Source organism: Anomaloglossus baeobatrachus, chromosome 1 (genome assembly GCF_048569485.1).
Source record: "Anomaloglossus baeobatrachus isolate aAnoBae1 chromosome 1, aAnoBae1.hap1, whole genome shotgun sequence".
NCBI lineage: Eukaryota > Metazoa > Chordata > Amphibia > Anura > Aromobatidae > Anomaloglossus > Anomaloglossus baeobatrachus.
This window is the reverse complement of record NC_134353.1, coordinates 126098517-126125917: the sequence shown is the minus strand read 5'-3', so window position 1 is coordinate 126125917 and position 27401 is coordinate 126098517. Positions and strand designations below refer to the sequence as shown.

Below are 27401 nucleotides of genomic sequence, written 5' to 3'. Positions count from 1 at the left end.
GTCTGCAGGTCACAGTGAAGCATGGTGGAGGGTCCTTGTAAATTTGGGGCTGCATTTCAGCAAGTAGAGTTGAGGATTTGGTCTCGGCTGATGGTGTCATCAATTCTGTGAAATACAGGCAGATTTATCCATCATGCAATACCATCAGAGAGACATCTGATTGGCATCAAATATATTTTGCAGCAGAACAACAACTGAAAACTTACAGCCAATGTCATTAAGAACCATCTTCAGCATAAAGAAGAACAAGGAGTCCTGAAGTGATGATATGGCCCCCACAGAGCAATGTTGTTAACAAATTCTGTCTGAGATTTCATGGAGACAGAAGGATTTGGACAAGCCTATATCTACAGAAGATTTGGGGTTGGTTCTTCAAGATGTTTGGATCAACCTCCCTGCCAAGTTCCTTCGAAATCTTTGTGTAAGTGTACAGAGAACGAGAAGAACTGCTGCTTTGCTACAGTTTGGCAGGCAATTTTGTTCATTGGTAAAAAATGAATTATTAAACACTTTTTTATTTTTAAAGCATTCTTATTTTGCAGCATTTTTTTCACATTTGCCTAAAACATTTGTACAGAACTGTCTATAGCGGCTTACAGGCAGGTTTGCACTTACCTGCTCCATCCTTTTCTTAGCGGAGCTATCAAACATGAATGGGTCAATGTCGCAGTATCTTGCACCACCCTTATAACCTGGTAAGTAAGAATCTGCCTGCAACCCAATCTAAGGGCTGCTTCTCACTTGCGAGTTTCTCGCAGTAGAGCAATGCGAGAAAAACTCGCATTGGAATCGGACACATGTTAGTGAATGATTCAGCTCTCATCTGCGATTTTTTTCTCAGTCCAAATTGGACTGAGAAAAAAAATCGCAGCATGCTGCTTTTTTGCGAGTTTCTCGCACCATTTGTCCCAATGATTTCCTATGGAAGGGGATTAAAAGTAGGATCACACACGCGCACCAGCGTTCACATTTGCGAGTGTGGCAGGAACTATGCTCATTAAATATTCAACAGATGAATGTGACATCACATTCCCAAAGGTAAATTAAATGACACATGTGTAATAGCTTTTATATAATTAAGATGTTGCATGAAACTAGCATCGGAAACGCAACACACACGCGAGCAAAAAGCATCGCACTTGCGTTGCACTCGCACCTAACGTGAACTAAAATCAGCCGAGTATTTTTCAGCCCAGTCGGACCGATTTTACTCGCATAGATGTGTTTCCAGCCTAAATGTTCAAGACGCTTCTGCAGGTGTTATCTAGAGTCAGACCTTGCACCTATCCAGAGATCGGTCATTTTAAAAGTCTGGATAGTTCCTCCTCTAATTTGAAAACCACTTCAAAACTTAAGCATTTAAGAACCCACATTCATGCATACACCGAACTTATCACTCTTCGCCATTTACCTTCATTTTTTACCACGTTAGTTTGCATGTCAGTGGCATGTCCCTGAAGCGAGAGGCGAGGCTGCTGGAGACGGCTGAGCATAGGCTGGGGTGAAGAACCTCTGTACTCCATGCTGCGGGCTGGGGATCGGGAGCGTGGAGAGTTTCTAGGTGAATGTCTAGGAGAAGGCCGAGGAGAGTGACGTGGAGAAGGAGAGAACCTGCTCACAGACAGATGTGCAGAGTGGCTGACTGCATCCTCCTCATCTTCTAAGCTGTGAGCATCAAGCTCCTGGTCACTGTATGTCCCCCGCCTCATGGAGTGACACGATGAGCCAGAGCTGCGCCGGGAAGCCGAAGCTGCGTACTCCTGCCGCAGACCTAAGCGGATTCAGAAGAGAGAATGAATGGAAAACATGAGATTTCTGATTAAAAAACAAACAAACATACAATGAACGAAGAAAGGAGGTGGACATTGTGGAAAGCAACAGGTATGAATCAACACGGCCCCTGGCCGGCTATACTCAACAAAGGCGCCCCAGCTCATAGTGGCCTCATCAGGACCACAAAGCTCATCTAAAGCAGAACCAGAGTGGCCGAGCCAAAACCCAGTGCTGGGAGGTAAACGGAAGGGGCACACAATGCCCCCCAGTCCACATTGGTCATCTTTATAAGTGTCAGCATGTAATGTCCACCTGCCTCATGATAGAAGACTCCGCTCCTTACTGTGTGATAACATGTGCAATTAGTATTTTACATATTAAAAGAAAACCATTAGTTCTCGGGGCCTGAATTATGTAAATGTGCCTAGACGCTGCTCAGTGATCCAGTAAACGATCTGCAATATTTACTGCTTATACTTTCCATACTCACTTTCCTCTTGCATCCGGGCGAGTATCTGCACATCGGTGACATCGTTCAGCTTGTAACCTGACCCGACCGAGTCCTCATCCATCTCAGACGTACTGAGCTCACTGTCTACAGAGGACTGTGGGCTGACGGGGGGAGGGATTCGCTCCGAGGAGTTTTTATAGTACCCTAAAAAAAAAGCACCCACACAATTAGAGATGAGCTCAGATATGTAAGTACGGCAAGTAGCAAAATGGACATGTAAGGAACACATTTTACAAATCTGTTCACATCATGTTTTCAGCCTTCACTTAATGTATATTCGGGCTTCAGATACAGTCTGTATCACTGACAAAAGGCTGCAATGTACATATGCATGCACTCGGCTTGTACAGTGGGAACTTTTCCCCAAATACGCCATGGATGGGAACAGAACCAGCATGGTAATACTATATACAGTCCATGCACATAAAGGAGCGCGTGATCAGAGAATGACCTATGGTAAAGTCAGGTTTTTATGTTACAATTATTATTTTTTTTAAATAAATATATAAAGATCTTAGACATTTCACACTCCTCACAATTTAAGACTCCTACTTCTTATAGCAGCAATAGAATTACCCAGACACTCCTTGTTGAAAAGCACAATCTGAGAGTGATGTAATCTGGGCAAAAGTCATTGTGAAGGGAGGGGGAGGAGGTAAGCTGTGACCTAATGTGATGGATTTTGTGTCATTGGCTGGATATACACATCAAGTTTCATTGTGTTTTTCTGCCTGTGATGAAAATGAGACTGCTGAAAAGTCATCCATACAGAACAGAAAAGCGAATGTAGTATAAAGTTTAAATGCCAGTGTGAAAATAGCAAAATTCTTTTTTTTTTTTTTAAATACAGGTAGCAATGTAGGAAACTAAAAATCAATATGTAAAAAAAAAAAAAAAAAAAAATATAAAAATGTAAACCCATTTTTAAAAAAAAATAAATCTGATCTGAGCAATAGGCGGATTTCTGATGACATTCCTTTAAGGGCATGTACACGTGGTCATTGTTATGTTGACGATTCCCACTGTCCCTAATTCTAGACAGTTTATGCCCTAACCCCGCACATTAGGTGGGCAAGCTCCAGACGAGACCCCAGCAGCGCTCTGTGAAGGAACTCCAAAATATTCTGACATTCTAGGAACTCCCAGGTGCGGAGGAGGCGGATATAGTATAAAAATGATTAGGAGAGTATTAGCATACGCTGCATGAGTCAGGTGATCAGACATGATAAACCTCCTGAGAACGTGAGGCTACACCTTGTTCTTTCATTTTCTGGTGTCATTACACATGTAAAATACACATCCCAGCAGCCGCCCCTCGGCCGAGAACACAGGGCTATATATAAAAAAATGTTGGCACTTGACTTTGAATATAGGGAAAATAGCTGGTAATGGATTATATCTGGAGCCGTGCCAGGTCCAGCCCTGCTTTGTGTTACAAGTAACATGATAGTCAGAGGCTTGTGCCCGGCCAAAAATATTCTACTGTTTGCAAAATAATGTGTCTCTCAGGAAACAAAAGAGGCAGAGAGTCATAACAGGGTACGGGGATAGCAAATACCACCATTGCTGTATACACATAGGCCACAAGAGAAAAACACCAATTACCAAGCCCAACTAGTACTGTGCATGAAACCTCTGCAGGAAGCCCATGTACATCCATTACTAACTATGCTACCCGGACAGGGTTAATTTTAGGACCACAACCTGCAGAAACCATACAGATAATGGTGACCATCAAAAGACTAAGAGCCATTCAATAATGTATACAGTCATGATTGGGAAACGTGGGGAAAGCTTTAACGTGCAGGAGGATGAAGAACTAGAGACATACCAAGTGCTACTTCTTAAAGAGGAACTACTGCCGCAGGTCAGAAGGGACCATTGTGCCATTTTATCCACCTTATGGTTCCCAGAGATATGGGTCTTTTTATTTGAAGCACATTTTTAGGGTCTTTCCAAGGGATAGTTACTCGCAGGGTAATTATAAAGAGCGGCCTAAAGACACCCCTCACCCTTACAAGAATACAATTTGGCACTGAATAAAAAAGGTCCATGTCTCTGGACCAGCATGACCCATTAACTAAAATTCTCTTTAAAAAAAGGGTCTAAAAATGACAAGACTGCATTCACTGTATATATCACTATGGGACTGCAGACTTGTGGATCCTCACATGGTGCACAATAAAGCAGTCTTTACATGCTGCGACATCGCTAACATCGACTAGCGATGTCAAGCGCGATAGTCCCCCGCCCCCGTCGTACATGCGATAGTGTGTGATCGCTGCCGTAGCGAACATTATCGCTACGGCAGCATCACACGCACTTACCTGCCCTGCGACGACGCTCTGGCCGGCGACACACCTCCTTTCTAAAGGGGCGGTTCGTGCGGCGTCACAGCGACGTCATACGGCAGGCGTCCAATAGAAGCGGAGGGGCGGAGATGAGCGGGACGTAACATCCCGCCCACCTCCTTCCTTCCGCATTGCTGATGGAGGCAGGTAAGCAGATGTTCCTCGCTCCTGTGGTGTCACACACAGTGATGTGTGCTGCCGCAGGAACGACGATCAACATCGCTAATAAACAGAAAACGATTTTTTGTTTCAGAACGACCTCTCCGCGGCAAACGATTTTGGCAGCTTTTGCGATCATTTAAGGTTGCATAGTAGTGTCACAATATCGTTAATGACGCTTTATGTGCGTCACAAACACCGTGACCCCGACGATAATTCATTACCAATATCGTAGCATGTAAAGCCCACTTAAAGGGAACCTGTCATCAGAAAATTAGCTATAAAGCTAAAAGTTCCCCCCTCTGCAGCTCCTGGGCTGCATTCTAGGAAGCTTCCTATAGTTTTTTTGGCACCTTTTATAACAAAATAAACACTTTGTAAACTGGTACCTTTTCGTATGCAAATTTCTAAAATCGTCCATGGGGGCGGGCTGCCTGGGGTCCGTTGCGGTCCTCCTGCAGATTTACGCTGCCCCCGAACGCTGAATTTCAAAAGCTCAGGACGCCGCCCCTGGGTGCCCGTGGTCCCGCGCATGCGCTGTTCCACTGTAGCGGTGCCGTGCGCTGTGTGCACGTGTGACCGCTAGTGACGCTTTGCGCGGGCACGAGGTTATGGGCGGCGCTGTGAGTGTCATCAGTAAGTGCCGCCCATAACCTCGTGACCACACTTTTCCCCTATGACTCCAGCATTATGCGCAAGCGCTCGCTGGCCAGATGCCCGGACGTCCCCTCCTTACCATCTATTTCCTGCTGCTGAGCAGGATGGGAAGGAGGTGACGTCCGGGCATCTGGCCAGCGAGCGCTTGCGCATAATGCTGGAGTCATAGGGGAAAGTGCGGTCACGAGGTTATGGGCGGCACTTGCTGATGACACTCACAGCGCCGCCCATAACCTCGTGCCCGTGCAAAGCGTCACTAGCGGTCACACGTGCACGCAGTGCACGGCACCGCTACAGTGGAACAGCGCATGCGCGGGACCACGGGCACCCAGGGGCGGCGTCCTGAGCTTTTGAAATTCAGCGTTCGGGGGCAGCGTAAATCTGCAGAAGGACAGCAACGGACCCCAGGCAGCCCGCCCCCATGGACGATTTTAGAAATTTGCATACGAAAAAGGTACCAGTTTACAAAGTGTTTATTTTGTTATAAAAGGTGCCAAAAAAAACTATAGGAAGCTTCCTAGAATGCAGCCCAGGAGCTGCAGAGGGGGGAACTTTTAGCTTTATAGCTAATTTTCTGATGACAGGTTCCCTTTAAGGATTCGACAGTGTCCAGGAATGGCAGTCACCTGGCCACGAGTATGCGATATGCAGAATCCAATTAGACTGCTTCCAGCCCCACACAATACACTTTGAGTGGGCGCGTCGGAAACAGTCTAGTCGGCTTCTGGCTGAGAGTATGCATATGGCAAACTTTCATTCCCTTAATCACGTTCACGGACATAATCCTCACAGCACACAGTGTGCGCGCAATGTGATGATTCACAAGACTGCAGTTACACACGAGTGACATATAGAGTGACTGCAGACTTTCCAATTTAGACCGGACAACCCCATGTTCACATGAGGAACATAGGAACACTTTTGCAAGCCCTAGACTGACTGCAGGTCTAATGATTGGTACCCGTGGTAAGTTCCACACATTAGATCTGCTGTTAGGCTGGTGCTTTGATATAGGTTCAAAAATGCTCATATACTGTGGTTGTGGGCAAAAGAAGGGCAAAGAAAGCTGTAACTGCAGTCAGCTTTCCCCAAAAGTGGAGAGTGAGGTTTGGTAGTCTCAATGCACATGTCTTTTTGTAACAACTAATTTCACAAGATATGCCATCAATGTCCACCAAAGGGGTTCATCTGCAGAGACCCTCAATGACCACTAGAACAAAGCGGTGGTTCTAGGAACGCATGGTGCCTCTTCAAGTATTGTGCTGCACCGACTAGAATATGCCAACCATGTGGCTTCTGGAAAAGGCCTGTAAAATGGCCACCAACCCTGGCAATGTGCTATCAATGCTTGCGCTGAGAAGACTTCTAAAACCTAAAAATTACGTAAAAAAAATATATATATATATATACCATCGCCGCCTGCTGCTGGAAATACTAAGCAATATAGGTACAAAGGTGTCCAATCTCAGAAACTTCTGACAGAGCCTTTGCCAGATGTGGTTAACTTAAAGGAGTACCATGTTTTTCCAAAAATAAGCCCTCCCCCCAAAAAAAAGCCCTAGCAGGGATTTTCAGAGCAAGGCTTACATATAAACCCTATACCGAAAAAAAAGAACTAGTCGTGGATCAATAATGAAGTGTCTGTGCAGCTAAGTTACAGATATTGCAGGACACTCCATTATACACAGCGGGCACACATCCAATCTCACACACACAACCAACCACACACACACACACACACACACACACATCCAATCACACACACCCAATCACACACACACACACACACACACACACACACTTCCAATCATCCAATCACACACACATACCCATCCAATCACACAAACACACACACATCCAATCACAAACACACACATATCCAAATCACACACACACACACACACACACACACACATCTAATCATCCAAACACACACACACACCCATCCAATCACACACACACCCACACAAACACACACCCAAACACACACACACCCAAACACACACACACCCAAACACACACACCCCCAAACACACACACACCCAAATCCAATCACACACACACTTCCAATCATCCAATCACACACACCCATCCAAACATACATCCAATCATCCAATCACACACACATCCAATCACAGACACACATCCAAACACACACACACACACACCCCCATCCAAATCACACACACACACACACACACACATCCAATCACACACACACACACCCCCCCAAACACACACACACCCACACCCATCCAATCACACATCCGATCACACACACACCCACACACCCATCCAATCACACCCACACACCCATCTAATCATCCAAACACACACACACACACCCACCCAAATACACACCCACCCACACAAACACACACACACACACACCCCCAAACACACACACCCCCAAACACACACACCCCCAAACACACACACCCCCAAACACACACACACACACACCCCCAAACACACACACACCCAAACACACACACATCCAATCACACACAAACACACACACCTACTTCCAATCATCCAATCACACAAACACACACACCCATCCAATCACACACACACCCATCCAATCACACACACACACACACACATCCAATCACACACACACACCCAAACACACATCCAATCACACACACACACATCCAATCACACACACACACACATATCCAATCACACACACTTCCAATCATCCAAACACACACACACCCAATCACACACACACTTCCAATCATCCAATCACACACACACACACCCAATCATCCAATCACACACACCTAATAACACACACCCACACATCCAATCACACACACCCACCCAAACATCCAAACACACACATCCAATCACACACACACACACATCCAATCACACACACAAAAACACACAAAAACATACACACACACACACACACACACACACACACCCAAACACACACACACACACACACACACACACACACCCATCTAATCATCCAAACACACACACCCATCCAATCACAAACACACACTCCCAATCTCACACACACCCGATCACACACACATCCAATCACACACACATCCAATCACACACACATCCAATCACACACACATCCAATCACACACACATCCAATCACACACACATCCAATCACACACACATCCAATCACACACACATCCAATCACACACACATCCAATCACACACACATCCAATCACACACACATCCAATCACACACACATCCAATCACACACACAGCCGACCACACAAATCCGATCACACACACACACCCAAACACACACACACCCTCAAACACACACACACCCTCAAACACACACACACACCCCCAATCTCACACACACCCACACACCCATCCAATCACACATCCGATCACACACACACACACACATACACATATCCAATCACACACATATCCAATCACACACACACACTTCCAATCATCCAAACACACACACACACACACACAAATCCAATCACACACACACACATCCAATCACACACACCCATCCAAACATACATCCAATCATCCAATCACACACACACACCCAATCACAGACACACATCCAATCATCCAAACACACACACACACACACCCATCCAATCACACACACACACACACACACACACACACACACCCATCCAATCACACACACACACCCCCAAACACACACACACCCACACCCATCCAATCACACATCCGATCACACACACACCCACACACCCATCCAATCACACACAAACACACACACACACACACACATCCAATCACACACACACACTTCCAATCATCCAATCACACATACACACCCCCCACACACACCCACACCCCCAATCACACACACACACAAACAGCCAAACACACACACACACCCATCCAATCACACACACACACACACACACACATCCAATCACACACACACACACACACACACACACATCCAATCACACACACACATCCAATCACACACACACACCCAAACACACCCACACACACATCCAATCACACACACACACCCAAACACACATCCAATCACACACACACACACCCATCCAATCACACACACACACACCCAATCACACACACACATCCAATCACAAACACACATCCAATCACACACACACACCCAAACACACCCACACACACATCCAATCACACACACACACTTCCAATCATCCAATCACACATACACACCCCCAACACACACACACACCCATCCAATCACACACACACACACACACACACACACACATCCAATCACACACACACATCCAATCACACACACACACCCAAACACACCCACACACACATCCAATCACACACACACACCCAAACACACATCCAATCACACACACACACACACATCCAATCACACACACAATCACACACACACATCCAATCACACACACACACCCAAACACACCCACACACACATCCAATCACACACACACCCAAACACACATCCAATCACACACACATATCCAATCACACACACTTCCAATCATCCAAACACACACACACACACCCAATCTCACACACACACCCCCCCAAACACACACACACCCACACCCATCCAATCACACATCCGATCACACACACACCCACACACCCATCCAATCACACACACACACCCATCCAATCACACACACACACCCATCTAATCATCCAAACACACACCCACCCACACAAACACACACCCCCAAACACACACCCCCAAACACACCCAAACACACACACACCCCCAAACACACCCAAACACACACACACCCCCAAACACACCCAAACACACACACCCCCAAACACACCCACACACACACACACCCAAACACACACACACCCAAACACACACACACATCCAATCACACACAAACACACCCACTTCCAATCATCCAATCACACAAACACACACCCATCCAATCACACACACACCCATCCAATCACACACACACACACACACACACACATCCAATCACACACACACACCCAAACACACATCCAATCACACACACACATATCCAATCACACACACACACATATCCAATCACACACACTTCCAATCATCCAAACACACACACACCCAATCACACACACACTTCCAATCATCCAATCACACACACCCACCCAATCATCCAATCACACACACCTAATAACACACACCCACACATCCAATCACACACACCCACCCAAACATCCAAACACACACATCCAATCACACACACACACACATCCAATCACACACACACAAAAACACACAAAAACATACACACACCCAAACACACACACACACACACACACACACACACCAATCTAATCATCCAAACACACACACCCACCCATCCAATCACACACACACACCCATCCAATCACAAACACACACTCCCAATCTCACACACACCCGATCACACACACATCCAATCACACACACATCCAATCACACACACATCCAATCACACACACATCCAATCACACACACATCCAATCACACACACATCCAATCACACACACATCCAATCACACACACATCCAATCACACACACATCCAATCACACACACATCCAATCACACACACATCCAATCACACACACATCCAATCACACACACATCCAATCACACACACATCCAATCACACACACATCCAATCACACACACATCCAATCACACACACACCCGACCACACAAATCCGATCATACACACACACCCTCAAACACACACACACACACCCCCAATCTCACACACACCCACACACCCATCCAATCACACATCCGATCACACACACACACACACATACACATATCCAATCACACACATATCCAATCACACACACACTTCCAATCATCCAAACACACACATCCAATCACACACACACACACCCAAATCCAATCACACACACACACATCCAATCACACACACCCATCCAAACATACATCCAATCATCCAATCACACACACACATCCAATCACAGACAGACATCCAATCATCCAAACACACACACACACACCCATCCAATCACACACACACACACACACACACACACACACACACCCATCCAAATCACACACACACACCCCCAAACACACACACACCCACACCCATCCAATCACACATCCGATCACACACACACCCACACACCCATCCAATCACACACACAAACACACACACACACATCCAATCACACACACACACTTCCAATCATACAATCACACATACACACCCCCCACACACACCCACACCCCCAATCACACACACACACAAACACACACAGCCAAACACACACACACACACCCATCCAATCACACACACACACATCCAATCACACACACACACACCCATCCAATCACACACACACACACACACACACCCAATCACACACACACACCCAAACACACCCACACACACATCCAATCACACACACACACCCAAACACACCCACACACACATCCAATCACACACACACACCCAAACACACCCACACATCCAATCACACACACACATATCCAATCACACACATATCCAATCACACACTTCCAATCATCCAAACACACACACACCCAATCACACACACACTTCCAATCATCCAATCACACACACCCACCCAATCATCCAATCACACACACCCAATCACACACACACACACACACCCATCCAATCACACACACCCACCCAAACATCCAAACACACACATCCAATCACACACACACCCAATCACACACACCCATACATCCATTCACACACACACACACACACACACACACACACACACACACACACACATCCAATCACACACACACACACACACACTTCCAATCATCCAAACACACACACACACACACACCCACCCCCAATCACACACACACACACACACACCCAATCACACACACACACACACACACACTTCCAATCATCCAAACACACACACTTCCAATCATCCAAACACACACACCCACCCAATCATCCAATCACACACACCCAATCACACACACCCACCCATCCAATCACACACACCCACCCAAACATCCAAACACACACATCCAATCACACACACACATCCAATCACACACACACAAAAACACACACAAAAACACACACACACCCACCCAAACACACACACCCACACAAACACACACACACACACACACACAAATATCCAATCACACACATCCAATCAATCACACACACACACACACAATCAATCACACACACACACACACTTCCAATCATCCAAACACACACACCCACCCACCCAAACACACACCCCCACACACACACACACCCAATCACACACGCACCCCCAATCACACACACCCACACACCCACACACACACACCCATCCAATCACACACCCACCCCCCCATTCACACACACACACACCCCCCCACTCACACACCCCCCCCAATCACACACACACCCCCCATCACACACACACACACCCCCCATCACACACACCCACCCAAACACACACACACACACCCAAACACACACATCCAATCACCCATCCGATCACACACACACACACATATCCAATCACACACCCACACACACTTCCAATCATCCAAACACACACACTTCCAATCATCCAAACACACACACACCCATCCAATCACACACGCACCCCCAATCACACACACCCACACACCCAAACACACACACACCCATCCAATCACACATCCGATCACACATACACACCCACCCAAACACACACCCACCCACACACCCACCCCCCCATTCACACACACACACACACACACACACACACCCAAACAATCACACACACCCCCAAACACTCACACACCCCCCCCAAACACACACCCACCCAAACACACACCCACCCCCCCATTCACACACACACACACCCAATCACACACACCCCCAATCACACACACACACACACCCAAACAATCACACACACACCCAAACACACACACACCCATCCATCCAATCACACATCCGATCACACACACCCATATCCAGTCACACACACACAAACACACCCAAACACACACACCCACATCCATTCACACACACACATCCAAACACACACACAAAAATCTCACACACACACCCAATCTCACACACACACATCCAATATCACACACACACACACACACACACAAACACATCCCAGATCAAACACACACACAAACATCCAATCACACACACACCCACCCACCCATCCAATCACACACACCCAAACACACACACACCCACACAATCCAATCACACATCCAATCTCACACACATCAATTCACACACAGACACACACACACACCCACACACACATCCAATATCACACACACACACACACACACACATCCCAGATCAAACACACACACAAACAACCAAACACACACAATCCAAACACACACAAACATCCATACACACACACAAACATCCAAACACACACACACACAATCCAAACACACACAATCCAAACACACACACACACGATCAAACACCCCCCCGATCAAAAACACACATACATCCAATCACACACACTCAACCAATCACACACACACACACCCACCCACCCAATCACACACACACACCCATCCACACACACAGACATCCAATCACACACACAGACATCCAATCACACACACACCCATCCAATCAAACCCACACACATCCAATCACACACCCACCCATACACACACACACACATCCAATCACACACACACACACACACACACACACACACTTTCAATCATCCAAACACACACACACACACCCACCCACACACACACACCCAATCACACACGCACCCCCAATCACACACACCCACACACACCCATCCAATCACACACCCACCCCCCCATTCACACACACACCCACCGACCCCCCCATTCACACCCCCCCCAATCACACACACACCCCCCATCACACACACCCCCCCCATCACACACACCCACCCAAACACACACACACACACACACACCCAAACACACACATCCAATCACACATCCGATCACACACACACACATATCCAATCACACACACACACACACACTTCCAATCATCCAAACACACACACTTCCAATCATCCAAACACACACACACCCAATCATCCAATCACACACACCCACCCAATCATCCAATCACACACACCCAATCACACACACACACCCACCCAAACACACACACCCACCCAAACACACACACACACAAACACACACATCCAATCACACACATCCACTCACACACACACCCAATCACACACACATACATCCATTCACACACACACACACACACACACACACACACACACACACATCCAATCACACACACACACACTTCCAATCATCCAAACACACACACACACACCCAAACACACACACCCCCAAACACACACACCCCCAAACACACACACCCACACCCCCAAACACACACACACACAAACACACACACCCACTTCCAATCATCCAATCACACAAACACACACACCCATCCAATCACACACACACCCATCCAATCACACACACACACACACATCCAATCACACACACACCCAAACACACATCCAATCACACACACACACATCCAATCACACACACACACATATCCAATCACACACACACACATATCCAATCACACACACTTCCAATCATCCAAACACACACACACTTCCAATCATCCAATCACACACACACCCAATCATCCAATCACACACACCTAATAACACACACCCACACATCCAATCACACACACCCACCCAAACATCCAAACACACACATCCAATCACACACACACACACACACACATCCAATCACACACACAAAAACACACAAAAATACACACACACACACACACACACCCACCCAAACACACACACACACACACACCCATCTAATCATCCAAACACACACACCCATCCAATCACAAACACACACTCCCAATCTCACACACACCCGATCACACACACATCCAATCACACACACATCCAATCACACACACATCCAATCACACACACATCCAATCACACACACATCCAATCACACACACATCCAATCACACACACATCCAATCACACACACATCCAATCACACACACATCCAATCACACACACATCCAATCACACACACATCCAATCACACACACCCGACCACACAAATCCGATCACACACACACACCCAAACACACACACACCCTCAAACACACACACACCCTCAAACACACACACACCCTCAAACACACACACACCCTCAAACACACACACACCCTCAAACACACACACACCCTCAAACACACACACACCCTCAAACACACACACACCCTCAAACACACACACACCCTCAAACACACACACACACCCCCAATCTCACACACACCCACACACCCATCCAATCACACATCCGATCACACACACACACACACATACAATCACACACATATCCAATCACACACACACACTTCCAATCATCCAAACACACACACACACACACACACACACACACAAATCCAATCACACACACACACATCCAATCACACACACCCATCCAAACATACATCCAATCATCCAATCACACACACACATCCAATCACAGACACACATCCAATCATCCAAACACACACACACACCCATCCAATCACACACACACACACACACACACCCATCCAATCACACACACACACACCCCCAAACACACACACACCCACACCCATCCAATCACACATCCGATCACACACACACCCACACACCCATCCAATCACACACAAACACACACACACCCACACACCCATCCAATCACACACAAACACACACACACACACACACACACACACATCCAATCACACACACACACTTCCAATCATCCAATCACACATACACACCCCCCACACACACCCACACCCCCAAACAGCCAAACACACACACACACCCATCCAATCACACACACACACACACACACATCCAATCACACACACACACACCCATCCAATCACACACACACACACACACATCCAATCACACACACACATCCAATCACACACACACACACCCAAACACACCCACACACACATCCAATCACACACACACCCAAACACACATCCAATCACACACACACACCCATCCAATCACACACACACACACACCCAATCACACACACACATCCAATCACACACACACACCCAAACACACCCACACACACATCCAATCACACACACACACACTTCCAATCATCCAATCACACATACACACCCCCAACACACACACACACCCATCCAATCACACACACACACACACACACACATCCAATCACACACACACACACACATCCAATCACACACACACATCCAATCACACACACACACCCAAACACACCCACACACACATCCAATCACACACACACACCCAAACACACATCCAATCACACACACACACACCCATCCAATCACACCCACACACACAATCACACACACACATCCAATCACACACACACACCCAAACACACCCACACACACATCCAATCACACACACACCCAAACACACATCCAATCACACACACATATCCAATCACACACACTTCCAATCATCCAAACACACACACACACCCAATCTCACACACACACACCCCCAAACACACACACACCCACACCCATCCAATCACACATCCGATCACACACACACCCACACACCCATCCAATCACACACACACACCCATCCAATCACACACACACACCCATCTAATCATCCAAACACACACCCACCCACACAAACACACACCCAAACACACACACACCCCCAAACACACACCCCCAAACACACCCAAACACACACACACCCCCAAACACACCCAAACACCCAAACACACACACACACACCCCCAAACACACACACACCCAAACACACACACACATCCAATCACACACAAACACACCCACTTCCAATCATCCAATCACACACACACCCATCCAATCACACACACACACACACACACACACATCCAATCACACACACACACCCAAACACACATCCAATCACACACACACATATCCAATCACACACACACACATATCCAATCACACACACTTCCAATCATCCAAACACACACACACCCAATCACACACACACTTCCAATCATCCAATCACACACACCCACCCAATCATCCAATCACACACACCTAATAACACACACCCACACATCCAATCACACACACCCACCCAAACATCCAAACACACACATCCAATCACACACACACATCCAATCACACACACACAAAAACACACAAAAACATACACACACACACCCAAACACACACACACACACACACACACACACACACACCAATCTAATCATCCAAACACACACACCCACCCATCCAATCACACACACACACCCATCCAATCACAAACACACACTCCCAATCTCACACACACCCGATCACACACACACCCAATCACACACACACCCAATCACACACACACCCAATCACACACACACCCAATCACACACACACCCAATCACACACACACCCAATCACACACACATCCAATCACACACACATCCAATCACACACACATCCAATCACACACACATCCAATCACACACACATCCAATCACACACACATCCAATCACACACACATCCAATCACACACACATCCAATCACACACACATCCAATCACACACACATCCAATCACACACACATCCAATCACACACACATCCAATCACACACACATCCAATCACACACACATCCAATCACACACACATCCAATCACACACACATCCAATCACACACACATCCAATCACACACACACCCGACCACACAAATCCGATCATACACACACACCCAAACACACACACACCCTCAAACACACACACACACCCCCAATCTCACACACACCCACACACCCATCCAATCACACATCCGATCACACACACACACACACATACACATATCCAATCACACACATATCCAATCACACACACACTTCCAATCATCCAAACACACACATCCAATCACACACACACACACCCAAATCCAATCACACACACACACATCCAATCACACACACCCATCCAAACATACATCCAATCATCCAATCACACACACCCATCCAATCACAGACAGACATCCAATCATCCAAACACACACACACACACACCCATCCAATCACACACACACACACACACACACACACACACCCATCCAAATCACACACACACACCCCCAAACACACACACACACCCCCAAACACACACACACCCACACCCATCCAATCACACATCCGATCACACACACACCCATCCAATCACACACACAAACACACACACACACACACATCCAATCACACACACACACTTCCAATCATACAATCACACATACACACCCCCCACACACACCCACACCCCCAATCACACACACACAAACACACACAGCCAAACACACACACACACCCATCCAATCACACACACACACACACATCCAATCACACACACACACACCCATCCAATCACACACACACACACACACACACATCCAATCACACACACCCAAACACACATCCAATCACACACACACACCCAAACACACCCACACACACATCCAATTACACACACACACCCAAACACACCCACACACACATCCAATCACACACACACACATATCCAATCACACACACACACATATCCAATCACACACTTCCAATCATCCAAACACACACACACCCAATCACACACACACTTCCAATCATCCAATCACACACACCCAATCACACACACACACCCATCCAATCACACACACCCACCCAAACATCCAAACACACACATCCAATCACACACACACCCAATCACACACACACATCCATCCATACATCCATTCACACACACACACACACACACACATCCAATCACACACACACACACACACTTCCAATCATCCAAACACACACACACACACACCCACCCCCAATCACACACACACACACCCAATCACACACACACACACTTCCAATCATCCAAACACACACACTTCCAATCATCCAAACACACACACCCACCCAATCATCCAATCACACACACCCAATCACACACACCCACCCATCCAATCACACACACCCACCCAAACATCCAAACACACACATCCAATCACACACACACAAAAACACACACACACACACCCAAACACACACACCCACCCAAACACACACACACACACACACAAACATCCAATCACACACATCCAATCAATCACACACACACACACACACACACACACAATCAATCACACACACACACACACACACTTCCAATCATCCAAACACACACACCCACCCAAACACACACCCCCACACACACACACCCCCAATCACACACACGCACCCCCAATCACACACACGCACCCCCAATCACACACACCCACACACACACACCCATCCAATCACACAGAGCAATAAAAAAGGAAAAAACATCAGGCACTCACCAGTTGCTGCTTGTGCAAGTTTTGTTGTTTTATTCGTGCAGGTTACAAGTGCATGGAGTGGAGGGGAGGGAGTGGACGCTACACACGTCCAGACGGCGGCCGTTTCGCACCTGTCTGGTGCTTCAGCTGGTCTGAACTGAGCTGACATCACATCCATTATATCCACATAATACAGGTGGTTGATGTCAGCAGTGATTAAAACAAGTTTAAAATCAAACTGCAGTATTACTACTGAATGGAGTGCAAAATAAGCATGTACAAACATATAAAGACATACAATAATTTTACATATAGCTGGAATCTAGAAAAATTATCCCAAGAATACGCTCAACTCATTTTTATCATTTAGTCCTAATGGACCCAAAGCATTAAACTTCATAATATATTCTGCCTCCTTTCTGAGCAGAAGTTTGTGCGTATCCCCACCTCTGGCTGGAGTTTTAACTAGATCAATGCCTATAAATGACAATACATTGGGGTCAGAATTATGGACTTCTTTTATATGATTGATTAATCTTGTAGCGCCTATTCCGCTAGAGATGGAATTTCTATGCTCTCTAAATCTTATAAACAAATTTCGAATAGTTTTGCCAATATAAAAAAATTGACAAGGGCAGAATATTACATACACCACCATTTTGGACCTGCAGGTAATCAGACTTTTGACATAATGTGAATGGCCACCTATTTTAAATGTTCTGCCAACTATATGAAATTGGCAAAAAGAGCAATTGCCGCATCTAAAATTACCTGTAGGGCCAGCATGGTGTAGCCAGGTCATAGGCGGTAAATAGCGTTTTTTAATCAGAATATCTCCAATATTCCTGCACCTCCTGTGTGTCACTAGGGGCTTGTTAATGGCCATGTCTCTCAGCTCATCAATCCCTTCGATTATATACCAATTTTTGTTTATCACTGATTTTATTGTTCGGTCCATAGGTCCGAATTTAAAATTAAACACAAAACGATCTAGTTGTTTTTTGGGGGGGAGATTGTTACAATTCCTGACAAGAGATCTTTTTTCAAGCTCTATTTTCTCCTCTGCTTGGGCCTGCATGGAGTTAATTAAATTCAGGGGATAACCCCTTTCCAAAAAGCGTTGTTTTAGATCTTTTGTCTGAACTTGCAAAGCATCTGTATTATTGGTGATCCTATTCAGCCTTAAAAACTGGCTGAAAGGAACCGATTTCAGTACATGCTCAGGATGGGCACTTTTATAATGCAATAGTGTGTTCACTGTAGTCGGTTTCCTGCAGAGCTCCCTTGAAATTAACCCTTCATGGGCTGTTAATTTAACATCAAGGAACTCAATACATTTATCTCCGAAAAAATGTGTGAACAGCATATTGCAATTATTTTCCGAATTTAAATACGCTACAAAGGAATTAAACTGTTCCCTATCTCCATCCCAAATTATCAGGACATCGTCCACAAATCGCATGTACTTTTTTATATGTTTGATATATGGATTGATGGGACTGTAAATTAAACGATCTTCAAGGTGCGCCAGAAACAAATTCGCAAAAGTACACGCCACCGGAGTCCCCATTGCTACTCCACTATTTTGTTGGTACCAAGTGTGCCCAAATTTGAAAGTGTTATGTTTTAAGACCAAATTCAAAGCCTCTTCAATAAAATTAATTAAATGGGCATCTTCACCAAGCTCTCTCAACATATCTGTAATGCTGTCTATTCCAAGGTTCTGTGGAATCCTTGTGAATAGGCTTTCCACATCTAAGGAAGCCCAATTAAATGTTTCTTGCCACTCGAATTGTTCAAGCTGCTCAATCAAATCCCTTGTATCCCTTACAAAAGATGGAATTGTTTTTAGTAATGGATGCAACAGCCAGTCAAGATATGCTGAAAGTGGTTCGGTGAGAGATCCCACTCCCGAGACTATTGGTCTGCCTGGTGGTCTCTGTTCACACTTGTGTACCTTTGGTAGCCAATACCAGTGCGGTTTTGTTGGGAAATCAGGAAAGAGTTTTTCAGCTCTATTTTTTGTTATAAGGCCAGTTGTTATCTGCCTATTCAAAAAACTGCGTAATTTTTCTTTAATTTTACCTGTAGGGTCACCAGTTAGTTTCTGATAAACTGTGCAATTATCTAGATGTTTTTTTGATTCTGCTAAATAATAATCGGTGGTCATAAGCACAGTGGCACCTCCTTTATCCGCTTTTCGTATCGTTACATTCTTGAAGGATTTAATTTTTTCTAGTGCTGCTCTTTCTGAACTAGATAGATTATTCTTCATATTGGGGTATTTTAACGCTTTTATATCCCTCAATACTACTTCCTGAAATAAATCGATACTATTACCAGGGGATATAGGTGGGATAAAAGTAGATTTTAAACCTCCAGTAAATTTAGTGCTATTGTCTAGATTGCTCTCTATAGCTGAAACGTTTGCCACATTAATTTTATCATCCGTTATACTCAACAGATGCAAAGCGTCCTCAGCTACCTTCCCAATTTCTGAACCCATCAGAGAAAAACCAAGGGGACCTATATTGCATTGCCTTTCATCAGCTTGTTTTTGAGTCGATTTATTATCTGCGTTAAAAAAATGTTTTTTTAAATGCAATTTTCTGCAAGCTTTGTATAAGTCCACTTCAAATTCCACCATATTAAATGGTTCTGGAATGCAGAAATTTAGTCCTTTTTCCAGGACCGCCAACATATCATCATCCAGTGTCTCATTAGTCAGGTTGTAAACTTTTTTCTTTTTATTAGGCTCCGAACTGATTGTCAGTCCCTCCAGGAAACAGCTTTCCTTTTCCCTATCAGGGGCACATTTATTTCTCCTCCGGCCTCTCCTTGTCCGCCTTCTAAAGGGTTAATGGGAAAGTTCATATTAGATCTATCTTCACTTAATCTCCTTTTTCCCGGGGGTGGTTCCTCCTGACCGCTGGAATCAGAATCTGTTGTCCATGCGGCTCTTTTATTTGATGCAGTTTTAGGTTTTTTCCTTGATTTTCCTTTCTTATAGGTAGAGAAACTGTCATTATTTTTATTCCATCTGAAAACAGTTCCAGAATCATAGTCTGCTTTGTCTCTCAAAAACTTCTCTTTTTTGCGTTCTTTTACTATTGTTTGATATGGTATTAATTTTTTGTCTAGGTTCTGTAGAAATTTGTTCCACTGATCCTGTGATAAACGCATCTCTAGCTCTTTTCTTAATCTTATCAGTTCAGTTGTTATTTTAGCATGCTCTTGCTCGTTTTTCTGTAATACGAGATCTAGGAATTTAAATGAACATTCTGCCAGAACATTATCCCATAGTTGTTTGAAATCGGCATCATCCTGATAGAATGATATTGCCTTCATAACTCTTAGTCCTCTGGGCACCCGTTGACAATCCTTGTATGCACGTAGTGACTGAGCCGACCAAAATAAAGAGATTTCCTTCTCTGCCAGATTGGATATTTTATGTTCCAGAGATTTTATGCTTAAAATGTCCGTGTCAATTTTATTATTGCACTCCAAAAAAAACGTGCTTGCGTTCTCCCTCCCCGCAAGGATTCCACATCCACTGCTGGTCGGTGTGACCACCTCCATTATTTCTAATTCAGCCATCACAGTAAAAGGATTTTTATGTTCTTAGTATTCTAGATTCTGGTGCTCCTGAGACGTGCTCACTGATAAATATAGAGACACAACTTATTCATGCGAAAAAGGAGAAAAGTTCAGGGCACTGCCCCAACACCAAAAAACTTTCAGAACATCCTATACTGGGCCGAAAAAGGTGCACATGCTCTGCGGTGCCATTGATGTGAATAAACATGTGAACATCAGAGCAATAAAAAAGGAAAAAACATCAGGCACTCACCAGTTGCTGCTTGTGCAAGTTTTGTTGTTTTATTCGTGCAGGTTACAAGTGCATGGAGTGGAGGGGAGGGAGTGGACGCTACACACGTCCAGACGGCGGCCGTTTCGCACCTGTCTGGTGCTTCAGCTGGTCTGAACTGAGCTGACATCACATCCATTATATCCACATAATACAGGTGGTTGATGTCAGCAGTGATTAAAACAATCCAATCACACACCCACCCCCCCATTCACACACACACCCCCCCACTCACACACCCCCCCCCAATCACACACACACCCCCCATCACACACACACACCCCCCATCACACACACCCACCCAAACACACACACACACACCCAAACACACACATCCAATCACCCATCCGATCACACACACACACACATATCCAATCACACACACACATATCCAATCACACACCCACACACACTTCCAATCATCCAAACACACACACACCCATCCAATCACACACGCACCCCCAATCACACACACCCACACACCCAAACACACACACACCCATCCAATCACACATCCGATCACACATACACACCCACCCAAACACACACCCACCCACACACCCACCCCCCCATTCACACACACACACACACACACCCAAACAATCACACACACCCCCAAACACTCACACACCCCCCCAAACACACACCCACCCAAACACACACCCACCCCCCCATTCACACACACACACACCCAATCACACACACCCCCAAACAATCACACACACACCCAAACACACACACACCCATCCATCCAATCACACATCCGATCACACACACCCATATCCAGTCACACACACACACACACACACTTCCAATCATCCAAACACACACACACACATCCAGTCACACACACACACAAACACACCCAAACACACACACCCACATCCATTCACACACACACACATCCAAACACACACACAAAAATCTCACACACACACCCAATCTCACACACACACATCCAATATCACACACACACACACACACACACACACAAACACATCCCAGATCAAACACACACACAAACATCCAATCACACACACACCCACCCACCCATCCAATCACACACACCCAAACACACACACACCCACACAATCCAATCACACACATCCAATCTCACACACATCAATTCACACACACACACACACACACACACCCACACACACATCCAATATCACACACACACACCCCAGATCAAACACACACACAAACATCCAAACACACACACACACACAATCCAAACACACACAATCCAAACACACACACGATCAAACACCCCCCCGATCAAAAACACACATACATCCAATCACACACACTCAACCAATCACACACACACACACACACATCCATTCACACACACTCAATCACACACACACACCCATCCACACACACAGACATCCAATCACACACACAGACATCCAATCACACACACACCCATCCAATCAAACCCACACACATCCAATCAAACCCACACACATCCAATCACACACCCACCCATACACACACACACACATCCAATCACACACACACACACACACACTTCCAATCATCCAAACACACACACACACACACCCACCCACACACACACACCCCCAATCACACACACACCCAATCACACACGCACCCCCAATCACACACACCCACACACACCCATCCAATCACACACCCACCCCCCCATTCACACACACACCCACCCACCCCCCCATTCACACGCCCCCCCAATCACACACACCCCCCCCATCACACACACACCCCCCATCACACACACCCCCCCCATCACACACACACCCCCCATCACACACACACCCCCCATCACACACACACCCCCCATCACACACACACCCCCCATCACACACACCCACCCAAACACACACACACACACACACACACCAAAACACACACATCCAATCACACATCCGATCACACACACACACACCCATCCAATCACACACACACACATATCCAATCACACACACACACACACACACTTCCAATCATCCAAACACACACACTTCCAATCATCCAAACACACACACACCCAATCATCCAATCACACACACCCACCCAATCATCCAATCACACACACCCAATCACACACACCCACCCATCCAATCACACACACCCACCCAAACACACACATCCAATCACACACACACACATCCAATCACACACACATAAAAACACACAAAAACACACACACACACACATCCAATCACACACATCCACTCACACACACACATCCAATCACACACACATACATCCATTCACACACACACACACACACATCCAATCACACACACACACTTCCAATCATCCAAACACACACACACACACACACACACACACCCACCCAAACACACACCCCCACACACACACACCCCCAATCACACACACCCCCAATCACACACACACACCCAATCACACACGCACCCCCAATCACACACACCCACACACCCAAACACACACACCCACACACCCAAACACACACACCCATCCAATCACACACCCACCCCCCCATTCACACACACACCCCCTCACCCCCAATCACACACACACCCCCCAATCACACACACACCCCCCATCACACACACCCACCCAAACACACACACACACACCCAAACACACACATCCAATCACACATCCGATCACACACACACACACATCCAATCACACACACATCCAATCACACACACACACACATCCAATCACACACACACACACATCCAATCACACACACACACATATCCAATCACACACACACATATCCAATCACACACACACACACACACACTTCCAATCATCCAAACACACACACCCAAACACACACGCACCCCCAATCACACACCCAAACACACACACACCCATCCATCCAATCACACATCCGATCACACACACCCATATCCAATCACACACACCCATATCCAATCACACACACCCATATCCAATCACACACACCCATATCCAATCACACACACCCATATCCAATCACACACACCCATATCCAATCACACACACCCATATCCAATCACACACACCCATATCCAATCACACACACCCATATCCAATCACACACACCCATATCCAATCACACACACCCATATCCAATCACACACACCCATATCCAATCACACACACTTCCAATCATCCAAACACACACACACATCCAACCACACACACCCAATCTCACACACACACACACATCCAATATCACACACACACAAACACATCCCAGATCAAACACACACACAAACATCCAATCACACACACACCCACCCACCCATCCAATCACACCCACCCAAACACACACACACCCACACAATCCAATCACACACATCCAATCTCACACACATCAATTCACACACAGACACACACATCCAATATCACACACACACACACACACACACACCCCAGATCAAACACACACACAAACAACCAAACACACAAACATCCAAACACACACACAAACATCCAAACACACACAAACATCCATACACACACACAAACATCCAAACACACACACAATCCAAACACACACAATCCAAACACACACACACACACTATCAAACACCCCCCCGATCAAAAACACACATACATCCAATCACACACACACACACATCCATTCACACACACACACACCCATCTAAATCACACACACATATCCAATCACACATCCGATCACAC

At 46.0% G+C, this 27401-nt stretch overlaps 1 protein-coding gene across 3 annotated transcripts in view; it reads right to left on the bottom strand.

Annotated features, from left to right (window-relative positions):
- SLAIN2 (SLAIN motif family member 2) overlaps positions 1-27401 on the bottom strand; it is a 98693-nt gene that overhangs the window by 17531 nt on the left and 53761 nt on the right. For all 3 annotated transcript variants that reach the window (XM_075347020.1, XM_075347021.1, XM_075347022.1), the window contains exons 4-5: positions 2264-2428; positions 1412-1771 (exon numbers count right to left, since the gene is read on the bottom strand). In XM_075347020.1, coding sequence (XP_075203135.1) covers positions 1412-1771; positions 2264-2428 — 525 coding nt within the window. The remainder of the gene's footprint in view (positions 1-1411; positions 1772-2263; positions 2429-27401) is intronic.